Source organism: Chrysochloris asiatica, unplaced genomic scaffold (genome assembly GCF_000296735.1).
Source record: "Chrysochloris asiatica unplaced genomic scaffold, ChrAsi1.0 scaffold00025, whole genome shotgun sequence".
In the NCBI taxonomy this organism is placed as follows: Eukaryota; Metazoa; Chordata; class Mammalia; order Afrosoricida; family Chrysochloridae; genus Chrysochloris; species Chrysochloris asiatica.
The window spans coordinates 17,005,247-17,020,201 of NW_006408543.1; the positions used below are offsets into that span (position 1 = coordinate 17,005,247).

General features: G+C 45.7%; 1 protein-coding gene across 1 annotated transcript in view; it reads left to right on the plus strand.

Moving 5' to 3' along the window:
* FBLN5 (fibulin 5) overlaps positions 1–13,477 on the plus strand; it is a 111,210-nt gene extending 97,733 nt beyond the window's left edge. Inside the window, exons 10-11 of the mRNA XM_006839632.1 lie at positions 1,724–1,919; positions 12,737–13,477. Coding sequence (XP_006839695.1) covers positions 1,724–1,919; positions 12,737–12,898 — 358 coding nt within the window. The 3' untranslated portion in view covers positions 12,899–13,477. The remainder of the gene's footprint in view (positions 1–1,723; positions 1,920–12,736) is intronic.
* The last annotated feature ends 1,478 nt before the right edge of the window (positions 13,478–14,955 follow it).

Genomic DNA, 14,955 nt, shown 5'->3' on the forward strand with positions numbered 1-14,955 from the left:
ATTTCTTGCTTCTGCCACAAATTCCGCCAGCTGTGAGCCTTCCAACCTTCTAAGTATTCCTTTATATGTGGTTCAGAGTTCTGGGACCATCCCCTGAACCTGCTTGGTCGGGTATTCTGTGTTGTTGTTGACGGAGCTCTCTGCTATATGTCCACCCGATCCACCATCTTGTTTGTTCTCCCTGATTGCCTTTTATGGTGAAGTGTCTGTTCATGAATTGGACTATTTGCCTTTTTCTTATTAAGATGTTGAAAGTGTTCTATCTTTGTCTGGTATGTCATTACCAAATTTTTTTTCCCAGTCTGTGGCTTTTCTTTTTACTCCTTTGGTGAATTCTTTTGATGCACGTAAGTGTCTAATTTTTAGGAGGTCCCAGTCACCTAGTTTGTTAATATATTTGCTGCTGTTAGTGTGTTTTCAGTTATGTTTGATAGTATATTTGTGCCATCTATTAGGGTCCCTAAGTTCCCATTTTTTCATTTATCATTTTTATAGTTCTAAGTTTTCCATTTAGGTGTTTGATCCATCTTAAGTTCATTTTTGTAGATTGTGTGAGATTATGGGCCCTGTAAATGGATATTTAGTTTTGCCAACACCAATTTTTAAAGAGACTATCTCTTCCCCATTTAAACTGTTTCATCCTTGGTCAAAGATCTGCTGTCTATAGGTGGCTGTATTGACTAATGGGTTCTCAATTCTGTTTCATCTATGTGTCTTTCATTGTGACAGCACCAGCCTGTTTTGACCACTGTGATTGTGTAGTAGGTTTTGAGATCAGAAAGCGAGAGGCCTCCTACTTTGTTCTTTAATACTGCTCTGCTTATCCTGTGATCTCTTTCCTTTCCATATAAAGTTGGTGATTAGTTATTGCATTTCTTTAAAGAACGATGTTGGAATCACCAGGCCTTTCTTTTGAGGTGCCCTTGGTGGATGGAATCAGGTTTCCAACCTTTTGGTTATCAGCTGAGGGACGTGTACTGTGAGCAGGAGGAACAGGTGTCTGTAGGCTGACTGTGACTGGGGACACAGAAGGCCCCTCTGAGGATGTGATATTTGGGAAGGTGAACTGACATTAGTTAAGGAGCCCTAGTAACGTAGTAGCGTAGTGTTTATGAATCGGGCTGTGAACCTCAAGGTCAGCACAGGAAAAAGATGAGGCTTTCTGCTCCCTTAAAGATTTACAGCCTCACAAACCCTATGTAGAGATACATGTATCCATGATTTATTTCTCCGACTAGCGGTCAGATCTGATTTATTGTTGTATCTCCTAAGTGTCTTAACATTGTGTTTTGTAGCTTTGAGTTCTTGTTTATTGAACAGAAAGATCAAACTGTGATCCACACAGACTGGGTTATACGCAAAAGAGAATGTAAAAGGTCCCCGGAGACCTGCTAATCAAAGTCAGTAGAGAATGATGGCTGGGCTATGTGACCAATGACACACTTCACCATCTGGATACATGTAAGTTCATTAGCGAACGTCCCAGTGTTCCAAAAAGCAAGAGCTGTCAGGTTTACATTCCGGTAGCCAGAATGTCTGACTAACAAAAAGTTCACAGCCTGGGGAACAGAGCTCCCCCACATTGCAGGAGCTGAGAGGTTCTACAGTGAGAGCCTTGGGATGGTAAAATGTGGTGGCCTCGCTTCTAGTTTAAGTGAGGAAGTAGTACAGCCGCTTCTGGGATGGACTTACTGACATATCGCATGATTTCTCTTCCCAATAGCCGCTGTATGTGTCCCGCTGAGAACACCGGCTGCAGAGACCAGCCCTTCACTATCTTGTACCGGGACATGGATGTGGTGTCGGGACGCTCGGTTCCTGCTGACATCTTCCAAATGCAAGCGACGACCCGCTACCCTGGGGCCTATTACATTTTCCAGATCAAGTCTGGGAACGAGGGCAGAGAATTCTACATGAGGGTAAGCGCCAAGTGGTGAGCAGCGGTCGACACTTTTATTAGTGGAGAAGTGTGGCCTAGCCTGGGAACGTGGTGTGACCTGGTGAAAGATCATTCACTTCTATGACCTTTAGGAATCCTCATCTGAAAAGTGAGGAGGTGGACCAACATGCGATCTCAAGTGGCTTCTAAAATTCTGTGGGAGAGGCAGGCACATACCTATTTACCCTTCCACCCATCTGAGAAATACTTACTGGACACTCACTTCTAGGGACAGTGGTGGTTCAGCAGTAGAATGCTCACCTCCTATGTGGGTACCTAGGTTCAACTCCCAGCCAGGGTACCTAATGCCCATCCACCTGTCTGGCTCCTGTTTAACAGTCAGTGGAGGTTTGCATGTTGCTGTGATACTGAACAGGTTTAGGTGGAGCCTCCAGGCTAAGATGGGCTAGGAAGAAAGACCTGAAGATCTCCTTCTGAAAATCAGTCCATGAAAACCCTGTGGATCACAATGTTTACCCAGCAGCTGCAGGGATGGCACAGGACCGGGCATTGTTTTGCTCCATTGGTAGCATAGTGGTTACGAATTGGGCTGCTAATCTCACCATCAGCAGTTCGAAACTACCAACTGTTCTGCGGGAGAAAGGTGAGGCTTTCTGCTCCCGTAAAGATTTATAGCCTTGGAAACCCTGTTACAGGGTCGCTATGAGTCAGAACTGACTCCACGGCACATAACAACAACAACATATGGCCATGATAATTCGAGGAATAACCCCACGGCAGCCAACATCAACCATATGCATCTGTAGAAACTGAGACTGCCTCAGAGAGCAAATCATCCCAAATCACTACCCTTGTGGTGATTCCATGCTAGGGACCATAAAGGCCTGGCTCATACAAGCAGACTCTACTTGCATCGTCAACGTAGTAGCCACAGCTACATGTGGCTCTGTAAATGTAAATTTAACAAATGAAAATGAAGCACAATTCAGATTTGAGTTTCTCAGTGGCACTAGCCACATCTCAAGTGCTTAGTAGCCATGTGTGACTACTGTTTTGGAGAGTTTAGCTATAGAACATTTACGTTGTTGCAGAAAGTTCTATTGGATAGCCAATGAATTATCCATAGCAGTAAAAACATTGTAGAACCCAAACCAAGACAACAACAACAACAGCCCATTGTCACTGAGTCAATTTCAACTCATATAGAAGGTTTCTGAGACAGTAAATCTTTATGGGAGCAGATAGCTTCATCTTTCTCCTGCTGGTGGCGCTGAATTACCCTCATTGTGGTTAGCAGCCCAATGCCTTAACCCACAGCCCCACCAGCACACAGAGCAAAATAGGTTTGTTTGTTTATATATTATATACATGTCTGGTAGCGTAATGGTTATAAGTTGGGCTGCTAACCTCAAGGTCAGCAGTTCAAAACTACTAGTCATTCTGTGAGACAAAGTTGAGGCTTACTACTCCTGTAAAGATTTACAGCCTTGGAAACCCTACACAGGTGAGTCAGAACCAACTCCATGGCACACCACCATCACCATGATACTTGTTATTGTTGTGAAATGTCATCGAATTGGTTCTGACCCATAGTGACCCTGTATAGGGTTTCCGAGGAGCAACTGGTGAGCTTGAACCACCGACCTTGCAATTCAAATGGCTTTGCAGTCTGGCACATTAATGCACAGCACCACACCAGGACTCCGATGCTATACCATGTATATTCTTGAACTTCATCTTCTGGTCCTCCTAGGGGTAATCACACCTCTCTCTAGAGACCGCAAGATTGATGTTTGTCACATGATAGTGTGAGTGCAAATCATCTAGAGCATTTGTCCAAAAAGCAGATTCCAGAACTTCATCTCCAGAGAATCTATTTCAGAAGACCGTAGGTTCGGTCCAGTGTTTTACAGGTGGAGTGGTCAGTAGGGAATGTCCCTCACTGGAAGTATCTGTTCATGCCTTGATTATCACAGCAACTAGGGAGCCCTTGACACTCACAAAGCTGAGCCGTGTATGGCTTATGTTCTTTCTGTCGAGAATGTTGAGAAGGGCCCTGATGCTTTGATATTTGTCTGGAAGAATGTACCAGGATGCTGCCGGGACCTACTTTGTTAGAATGTCTAAAGGGGAGATGGGATGACTTGGAGCAGCCGTGGGCAAGAGGAGATGGTTCCTGGCTTGAAAGGTTCAACGGATTGTAGTTGGGAAGAGAACACAGGTGTGTGGGGCCCAGTTAGGTGCCAGGGCAGGAGGGTTAGGAAGACAGAAGTCTGATAAGGATGGGCTTCCAAGGGTTCATGCTGTCCAAAGCTACAGGACACCCAATCAGGAGCTTCAACTGGAACCAGACTGAAGTGCTTCCAGTTGTTACCCTACAGCTACCAGCTGTGTGACCTTGAGCATATTACCTAACCTCTCCGAGCCTCATTTTCCTCATTCATAAAAAAAGGATAATAATAGTCTTTACCTTAGGATTAAGTGAGATCATCTACTTAGTGCAGTGCCTGGAACAGAGAACAACTGTCTTTATCAAATAAGCAGGATTTATTTGGGTGAAATCTTAGAATCGGTTCCTTTTTCTTATGCTGCTCTTTCCCACCTGCTCTCTCTGCCCACCTAGATGACAACTTAGGTTGATCCCCTAGGATTCCCAGGCACATTCAGTAACTTTTGAATTGTCCATTCCCCATGTTCAAGGTCTGTGCTGGTTCAGATGGGACCTTCAGTCTCTCCACTCCCCCCTCTCCCTCCCCCCTGCAATGGGAAGCTCCTCCCTTTCTCCTGGGAGGGGTGGGGGCTGGCCTCTTGCTGCCTTCTTCCTCTTCCACTCCTCTCCCTCTTTGTAGATTGTGGTCTCTGGCTCCTTCAGGGTTGGGGTTGAGTACGGCTGTTGGGAGGTGGGAAGGCTAGGGGACCAGGGTCTTACTTGATAGCTGCATGGTAACCAGGAGCCTGCTCTCTCTGGGGCTCGCTACTGACCATTCCCTGCTGTGGGTGTTAGGGCCCCTGGTCCCCAAACCTCTCTGCATCTCTTGCTGGTGTTCTGTCCTCAGGCTTTCTGTGGCAGGCACACCTTACCCAAGGGCCTTTGGGACACTAACACCAGCTTTTGTATCAACAGAAAACCCTCTGACATTTCATCTTGGCAACACTAGTAGTGATGTCGGTAGCCTTATGCACTCCTGTCTCCTCACTGTGGGGTGGGGGCAGCTCCGGGGCACCCACCACTAACTTGTAGTAGAGGGTCAAGCTTTGCTCTCTGTGTCCTTAAACTCAGGGGACACACATCTCTGGACACTTCCCTCAAAAACCCCTCATTTGAGGTGTAGATGGAGAGAGGGTTTAAGAAAACACATGTAGTACGCTGGAGGTGGTCACAGAGGATCTAGCCCTGGTTTGGGGTTGACCCCATGCAAGTCCTGTGTATCAACTACCAGAAAAACAAGACCAAATCAGTTGCTGTCAAATCAATACTAACTCATGTCAACTCCTTGTGTGTCCAAGTAGAATTGTGTTCCAGTAGCTTCTGTCTCACCTTCCAGAAGTCCAATGTCTTTTCTTCTGAGGTGGACTCAAACCAGCAACCTTTCAGTTAGCAACCAAGCATGTTAACCATTTGTGCATGTTATCAGGAGGGACCAGCCCCTGGAGAAGGACATCCTACTCGGTAAATTGGAGGGTCAGTGAAAAAGAGGAACACGCCCAACAAGCTAGGTTGGCACAGTGGACTCAGCAGTGGGCTCAAGCATAACAGTTGTGAGGATGGTGCAGGACTGGGCAGTGTTTCCTTCTACTGTGCTCAGGGTCGCTGTGAGTTGGAGTTACTTGATGGCACCTAACACCAAGTGGCCTATAACAACATGGATAGCAAAATTGCAGCAACGATAAACTAGGTACACTTTCATACTCACCATTTCCCATGCTGTCTATGCACCAGCCCCTTAATCTTTACAACCCTCCTCTGGTAAGCCTCTGAAAAGACTCAAGTTGTTCCCAACTCACTGTGACCCAATAGGAGCGAGAAGAACTGCCTGGTAGAGTTTCCACAAGAGAGCCCTCATGGCACTCAGTTAAGAACTTCACGGCAAACTGAGAGGTTGGTGGTTTGAATCTACCAGGCACTTTGTAGGAGAAAGCTATGTCAGTCTGCTTCCATAAGCTGACAGTCCTGGACACCCTAGGGAGAAGCTCTGCTCTTTCCTACGTGAGTTGGAACTGACTCAAGGGTAACAGGTTTTGTTTGAATTTTAATGAAAGCCAACTGCCACACCTGTCTCCTGCAGAGTGGCTGGAGGGTTTGAACTGCCAACCTTCAGTTAACAGTCGAACACAAACATTGTGACAACAGGGCTTCTACAGGCCCCATTTTATCATGCTGATTTTATACGTGAGAACATTGAGGCACAGAGAGGCTAAGTAACTTGGTCAAGGTCTCAACAGAGCTAGTGAGCACCAGAGTAGAATTCACAACCAGGCCATCTGGTACCAAAATCTGTACTCTTACACTGTTCTTCAAAATATGGGAAATTTTCACCGACTCTTCTAGCTTTAGACTCCTAGTGCGGCACTGTAGGATCAGCATGGGACTATGAACCACAAGACCAGTGGTTCAAACCCACCAGCTGCTCCTCAGAAACCCTATACAGGGTGACTATAAATTAAAACTGTCTTGGTGACACTTGACATAATGCAGACATGCATACAGACACAAGACACACATGCACCACATAAAAACATGTATACACACAACACACACACACAGAGGCACACACATAACACATCTGCACACATAAATACATGCACATATATAATGCACATGTGCACGCACACTCACACTATAACACAGATGCATGCACACACACAAACACATGTACATATGTAATGCAGACACAAATCCATAGCACACCGGCACACATATATACATGCACATACAACCACACAATACACAACATACAAACACATGCAATACCAACACACATGCACACACACAAATACATAATGCAGACACACACATACACATCACAATATACACATGTGTAACACAATATGCACACATAAACACAACACATATGCATGCACACATACATACATACCACATAAATACATACACAATCATGCACACACATAAACATGTGCACATAATAATGCAGACATACATAGAAACACATATACACAACACACATATACACAATACACACACAACAACATAAACATGGGCACACACATAATTCAGGCATACACACATAAAAACATAAACATACATAAAACGCATGCAAATGTAACACACAAACATGTGTGCGTGACACACACATACACACAACACACATGTAAACACACAATCCACAAATATAACACATAGTAAGCACGAGCACACACATAATACACAAAATTGTGTGTAAATACACGTACAGTCACAACACACATGTGCACAAACATGCACATGCACAACACATGTACATACATAACACAACATGCATGATCACACAGGTCACACATATAAAGCACACTTGTACACAATAAATGCATATACATAATGCATGGACATAAGTGTGTGCACACACATGACCCATAAACACATGCACACAAGCTGCACACAAAATACATGCATATGCATAGCACACACAACCACACATAAACACTTGCGCATACATAGTGCACACAATCACACACAAACACTTGCACATACATAGCACACACGATCACACAGCAACACTTTCATATACATAGCACATATGATCACACATAAACACATGTACACATGATCACACATCAGCACTTGCACATACATAAAGTGCACACACACATAAACATGTGCACAGACACAGTGCATACATGCAGACACGGGTCCCTTTCACCAGTCCTGATGACAGTGTCTCCCGCACTGATGCTCAATAGAGACTTTGGTCAGGTGGTCTGGAGACACAACCAGGGCAAGAAGGAGCATGGTCACTGCATTCAGACTCTGCCAAAGTACATTAATCCATGACACCTGAGTGTCAGTTTACAGGGCCAAGGAAAGCCAACTGCCATTCACGATTTGCTTCATAACAATCCTGAGTGTGTATGGGAGTAGGGCCAAGATGATATCTCTGTGTGTGTGTATGTGTGTGTGTGTGGCGCTGTTTGTAGCCTACTGCTATTGCAGTTTAGAGTGGTCACTCACACCCACCACCCCCTGTCACCAATAGTTAGTAAATGCCACTACAGATGTGGCTTTGAGTTGGGAACTGGAAGTTTAAAATAAATAGGATGTCCCCTTTAGCCTTAAGGAACGCACACTATAGAGAAGAAGGGGGACAGACAACCCAGCAAACACCTACAGCACAAAAGGATGCATCTAAAGGCAAGCAGGAGCTGTGGAAGAGTCAGGAAGTCGGAAGGTACCGAGAACTTAACAGAGAGTATTGTGGTTAGATGTTGGGAGGCAGACACTCTGGTACTACGTATTGGTTTTATTCCCTTGTGCAGGCTACTGAACCTACTGGCAGTGTAAAGACGATGAAGATGAAATCAGATAATATATGAAAAGTCCTAACCAAATGCTTGGCATTTGGCATCATTATCATTTTGCATTAAGCCACCATGACAACAGATAGCCAGCGGTTCTCAGGACACCTATTTCATTCATGGCCTGACTGCTCTAAACACTAGATGAAGAGTAGGGAGGTGGTTCTCTGGTGCTTGTGGCCAGGCTGTCCTTGGCATGCTGGAGATCTGTCCCTGGTGGAGACTGGATTTGCAGATCTCCACAGTTACTTCCAAGTGGAAGAGCCTAGGATTTTCTTACCCCTGGAGATGTTTGCCAGAAAAGTCCAAAGGAATGAATTGTTTGGAAGCTTCCAATGGCTCCATTCTCCCTCCCAACTCTTGGATTCTTAGCTTTCCTTCCCAACTGCTCACCACAGTTTGGGGCCCTCAACCTTGGCCTTTGCTCATGCAAACAATAAAAGCTGGCAAGATATTTGTGTATGCAAATGCCTTGGGCATTTCCTTGTGTGGCTGTACCCTCTAAGTCTTGGCCCAGGACTGAGGTTTTGTGAGGCCTGACAAGGAAGTGCAAGCCATCTTCAGTATGAGGAAGTGCCAATGACGCAGATGCTGATGGAAACAGATGGAGATGATGCCAACAGGAAATTACATGGCTACCGGCTGTTGATAACCCAGCACTCAGGGAAGGTCCCAGCAGCTGGCTGGCACCTGTCTGCCAGCCCCACCCTTTTCATACCTGTGCCAGATCTTGGGGATGTTCAGGCTTTTATGGGAGCCTCCTTTGAAGGAGACAGGGCTCAGGGAGGGATTAACCGTAAGCACAGTACATACAAGCTTCCAGTTAGCAAGGTATACGTGGATTTAACTGTGTTTACTTACTTATCTGTAGCACCCAATTTCACATCTTTTATGTGAAACTTTTATGTAGTGCATATGTAAACTTATGCACTACAGATTAGTAAGTAAGCGCAATAAAGACTGTCCATACCTTGCTTATTGGGTAATCCGTCTCTGAGACAGGTAACACGGATCTGGTGTGGCTTTAAACAAGCCAGCACCCTTGATTTCATAGACCTCTTCCTTTCAGCTTCTGGGCAAGCGCTGGGCTCTGCAGCTCCTAGAAGTGCCTCTTCCCTTGTACATTTCCTCTTTAGATGCCCAGCGGCTGGCCAGTGCTCAGTGTCTGTTGCAAGCAGCTCTGATTTAAGGTAGTGCTAGGGAGAAGAAAAGAGGACATTGAGATAGAATCTCACCTTCTGTGAAGAAGAACCAGGTTCAATTTTAGGGCGATTCACCTCAAGTGCTGCCCCACTACCTACCTGTCTGTGAAGGCTTTCGTGCTGCTCTGAGGCTGAACTGACTTCAGGGGAGCTTCCAGACTAGGAATAAAGAGATCACGATCCACTTCTGTAGATCAGCCGCTGAAAGCCCTACAGATGGATCACAATGGTCCAATCTGCAATTGATCCTGGGGATAGTGCAGGACCAGGCAGTATCTTACAATTCCATACCCTCACAGGGCCTTAGAGGGCTTATTTATAACTTGGGAAATAATGAGACATCCCTTAGTACAGCCCTTGGACAAGGGCAGCCAGGCCCTCACCTGAGTCCTGCATTTTTCAACCTTTGCATACCTGAGGGTCTTGTTAGACTACAGCTTCTTTTTGTTTTTTTTAAAAAAAAGAAAGAGACTTTTATTTCAGGGAAGTTTACATGGGTGCGAAGGTGACTACAGCTTCTTGGTCAGTAGGTCAGTAGAGATGTAGCTTGAGATTCTGCATCTCTAACAAGTTCGCTGGGTTGTGGCTTAGTTATCCAGTGGTGCTTTTACAGAAATACCACTAGTGGATAGCTTTAACAATGAGAAATGTACTCTTCTATTGCAGAAATACCACTAGTGGATAGCTTTAACAATGAGAAATTTACTCTCTCTATAACAGAAATATCACTAGTGGATAGCTTTAACGATGAGAAATTTACTCTCTCTATAACAGAAATATCACTAGTGGATGCCTTTAACAATGAGAAATTTACTCTCTCTCAGTTTCTGAGGCTCAAAGTCCAAATTCAGAGTGCCAGCTTGTGGGGAATGCTCTCTGTCGGCTCCGGGGAAAGGTCCTTGTATCCTCTCATCATCTGTAGAAGGTCCAGCGTTCCTTGGAGATCTCCATGTGTCTTGGCATCAGTCTTCCCCTAGACCTAGGAACTTCACAGTGCAGGAATCCCAGGTCCAAAGGACACATTCTATTCCTGACTCTTCTATCTTGGTGGTGGTGTTATTAAGTGCTTTTGAGTCATTTCTGACTCATAGCGACCCTGTGTAGCGTAGTGGTTACGAATCGGGCTGCGAACCTTAAGGTCAGCGGTTCGAAACTACCAGCCACTCCACGGGAGAAAGATGAGGCTTTCTACTCCCGTAAAGATTTACACCCTCAGAAACCCTGTACAGGGTCGCTATGGGTCGGAACCGACTCGATGGCACTTAACAACAACAACAACAATAGAGTTTCCAAGGAGTGGCTGGTGAGTTTGAACTACCAACCTTGTATTTCAAACTGACCTTGTGGTCCAGTGCTTTATCCTACATTGCCACACTAGTTGTTATTGTTGTTAGGTGCCATCAAGTTGGGTCCAACCTATAGTGGCCCTGTCTAGGGTTTCCAAGGAGCAGCTGGTCGGTTTGTGAACATACCAGTAGTGGGTTCCTTTTCCTCTAATCAAGTCTCTCTCCTTTGATCTCTCGTCAAAGCAAAGGTATTATATGTCACACCCTTGGGAATATCTCATAAATCAGATCAGGGTGGTGGTGGAATTAAGGGTGGTATATTTCACGCTTACTCCTCTGACTGGTTCATCACATCAGATCCTTTCATGGGGGTTAGCTACACGGACACTGTCAAACCACCGAGAATCCTGGCCCGATCATAACGATGACACTACAGTTGCTCTTGCTGCTGCCTGGACCACACACGAGCAGTGAGGCTTTACAAGGCTTCTGTGGGGATGAAACAAGCAGATGTGCATCCCCGTGGCTGAAAGAGTACCTCCTCGGTGGAGGGAGCTCAGAGCATGGCTGTGCTCCCCAAAGTTTCAGGTAGAGAGTCATCAGTGGGGGAAAGGCATGTCCATCAAACTATGAGGACATAGTGGTAGGGTCCCTGGAAGACTGAGCTGGGAGTGACCAGAAGTGTCTAGACAGCTGCCAGCACCTCTAAACCACCTTATTGTTAAGTGCTGTTGAGTCGGTGCCGACTCATAGTGACCCTGTGTACGGTTTCTGAGGAGCGTCTGGTGAGTTTGAGCTGTCGACCTTGCAGTTCGAACCGACCTTGCAGTCAAGTACTTTACCCTTCAGCGCCACACCAGGACTCCCTAAACCACCTGGAGGCTCTTAAATAAGTTACACCTGCTCCCAGCACCACCTGGAAAACTTACTGAACTAGAAAATCTTGGCGCGGACCCCTACACTGATAATTTTTTTTTTTTAAAGTGTCCTAGCTTTTGAGGAGTCCTGGGGTGGTGCTGTGGGTTAATGCGTTGGACTGCAAGGTCGGTTTGAACTGCGAGGTGGGCAGTTCAAATTCACCAGCCGTTCCTCAGAAACCTAATACAGGGTCGCTATGAGTTTGAACCAACTCCACAGCACTTAATAACAACAACAAGATGCTTTTGAAAGGAGTCCTGGTGCCACAGTGGTTAAAGAGCTCAGCTGCTAGCCATAAGGTTGGCAGTTCAAACCCACCAGCCACTCTGAAGGAGAACGATGAGGCGCAGTCTGCTTTGTAAAGATTACAGTGTTGGAAGCCCTATGAGGCGATTCTACTTTTGTCACACAAAGTCGCTAAGCTGGACTTGACTTGATGGCATTAGGTAGGGGGTTTTGATGCTATGTGGGGAAAAACCATCATTGGATGGACTACTGGATCTGGTCCAAACCCTCATTTTGGAGATGAAGAGACTGAAATCTAGAGAGGTAAAGTGATGTCCCTAAGTCATGCAATTAGTCTTTTCAGTTGTCCATTCACTCATTCGAGATGTTTACTGAACACCTACTATGTGCCAAGCATTATGCTGAGTTCTGAGGGGGACCCAGTGGTGAAACATCTGATCCCGTTTCCTACTCCTTGGAGGATCCAGACATCAGATATGGACCCTGCAAAAGGCAGCCGAGGTGGCTGCAGTCAGGCCGCAAAGGATGTGTGCAAGTGGCCTCATCTCGGATGGACAGCCACCTGCTTTGCTCACCCTTCTCTGCTGTTGCTCTCCAACTTCTGGGGTCAAGCGTACCCTCCCTCACCTTAAGTCAGGCCTTCTCTAACTCACTACTCTCTGTTCTGTCTCCAGCAAACGGGCCCCATCAGTGCCACCCTGGTGATGACCCGTCCCATCAAAGGGCCCCGGGAGATTCAGCTGGATTTGGAAATGATCACCGTCAACACAGTCATCAACTTCAGAGGCAGCTCCGTGATCCGACTGCGGGTATACGTGTCGCAGTATCCCTTCTGAGCCCTGAGTCAGGGCCTCGGACACTGCTTCTCACTAGCACCAAGGGACAGGAGAAGAGAGACGCACGAGAGAATGAGAGCAAGACAGACATTACTCCTTACCTGCTGACCAGTTTCCTGATGGGTCGGCCACCGCAACCTGACCCCCACCTGTATTATGGTAGATGGTCACTCTGAAGGACATGCTGCCCCAGTTCTACGATGCAGTAATCCCAAAGTATTATCATTGGCCCCTGATGTGAGATCATTGGTGATTTTTGAAGGCCTTGAGATCATTTTCATATATATATTTTTTAATCCAAGAAAATAGATTAAGTTTTCTGGGGTATGAGTTTATGTTCAAAGACTGTGAACAGCTTTTGCTCACCTCGTCCACGCCGTCTTTCTATCTCTCGCTGTGTTGCTGCTTTGCCAAAACCCAGAGAGCGCTTGAGGCGGCACACTGGGTGTAGCTAGTTGCTTCTGCGTGTATGGAGAAGACGATAGATACAAACCACAGCAGGATCTAAGGGTTTTTAAAGAGTCTATTTCAAAACCGTATCTGGTGTTTTCAGCCATAAAAGAAGTTTTAATTGTCCTTAAATTTATATCACTGTTTAATCCTTTCTTGTTCGTTTGAGCTTTATTATTATTATTATTATTATTAATAAGTGATAGAATGCCTTCAAAAGACCTTCAGATATGTTATGTTCTGTCTTCCCAAACCCAGTCTCCTCTCCATTTCAGTCTGGTGTTTTCGTCGAGAACACCTTCATCATACTTTCTTCAACATTTTTACCCAACTGGGTTGGAAGGCAGAGGTCTCCAAATTGATTAAATATTTGAAGAGATCTTACTTTACGTTTGCTTCATTTTGACATTGTAGATGATTCACCAGGTGGGGATTGATCCAGACTCTGTTTAAACCTGGTGGTTCTAGGCTGACTTGGGAAGTTCTCCAGAGAGTTAGATTGTCATTTATGACTCAGGCAAATTGATGTGGGCAGGGGGTGTGTGCCCCTAAAAATGGAGGTGGTGGTGAAGTTAGGAGGAGGCATCTACCCTGAGTCCTATTCATTCCATTTCAAACCACTAACCATCCCTCCAGTCTATGGATCGGAATTCCCAGGCATTCTTCCGTATGTTATGTACTCAAGTTACTTTAAACCAGTGGGCCTCGACCCTTTCTTCAAAATGCTGCTTTGGAAAAAAACACATGGATTCCCTGGACTTCTCCCACAGAGGTTCTGATTCAGTTGGTCTGGGATAGGGTGCTGGCATTGGGATTTAAAAAAATTGTAATGATCAGTCAGAGCTAATAAACCCTATAAGACAGGGACCAATGTAGCCCTAGCCCTGAATCCTTACTCTCAATAGCCTTTCAGTTAATTGTAGGGCTTATCAGCCTTTTCCTGATCAGAGACATTTGATTTCCTCTAAGACAATCCCAGAGAAGGGCACAGAGCCTACAAGTGCAAGTCACCAATTTGCCAGGTGGGGTCGCTGCCCTATGTGCCACCCCAGGAATTGACCTGTGTCTTCAGAAGGAGAGAATGCACTCAGGTGTGATGCTCCCAATCTATCTGCTGATTAAAGACTTATCCTGGGTGGTGCAAACGGCTAACATGCTGGGCTGCTAATCAAATGGTTAGAAGTTCAAGTCTACCCTGAGGTACCTTGGAAGAAAGGTCTGGCAATCTACTGCCCAAAAGTCAAGCATTGGTAACTCTCTGATACACACAGTTGGACTCTGATACATATGGGTCACCTTGAGTTAGTCAACTTGACGGTAACTGATTGGACGGTTGTGTGCCGGGCCTGGTGCCTGGGCCTCCTAGGGCTAATGGGCGTTTCATTGATCCTTAAGAGCTGGTTCTTCCTGGAGGGAAGAGCCCCTGCAACATCCCAATGCGGTGGGCTTGTCTTCCTCCCCCAGGGAGCTTTCTGAACACCACACACCTAATCTTGCTGGTGGTTTTCTCTCTTAACTACAACTAATAAAAAAAACAAAAACTGCCATCAAATGGATTCATAGTGGCCCAATACGGAAGCCTGTAAATCTATACCAGAGCACACAGC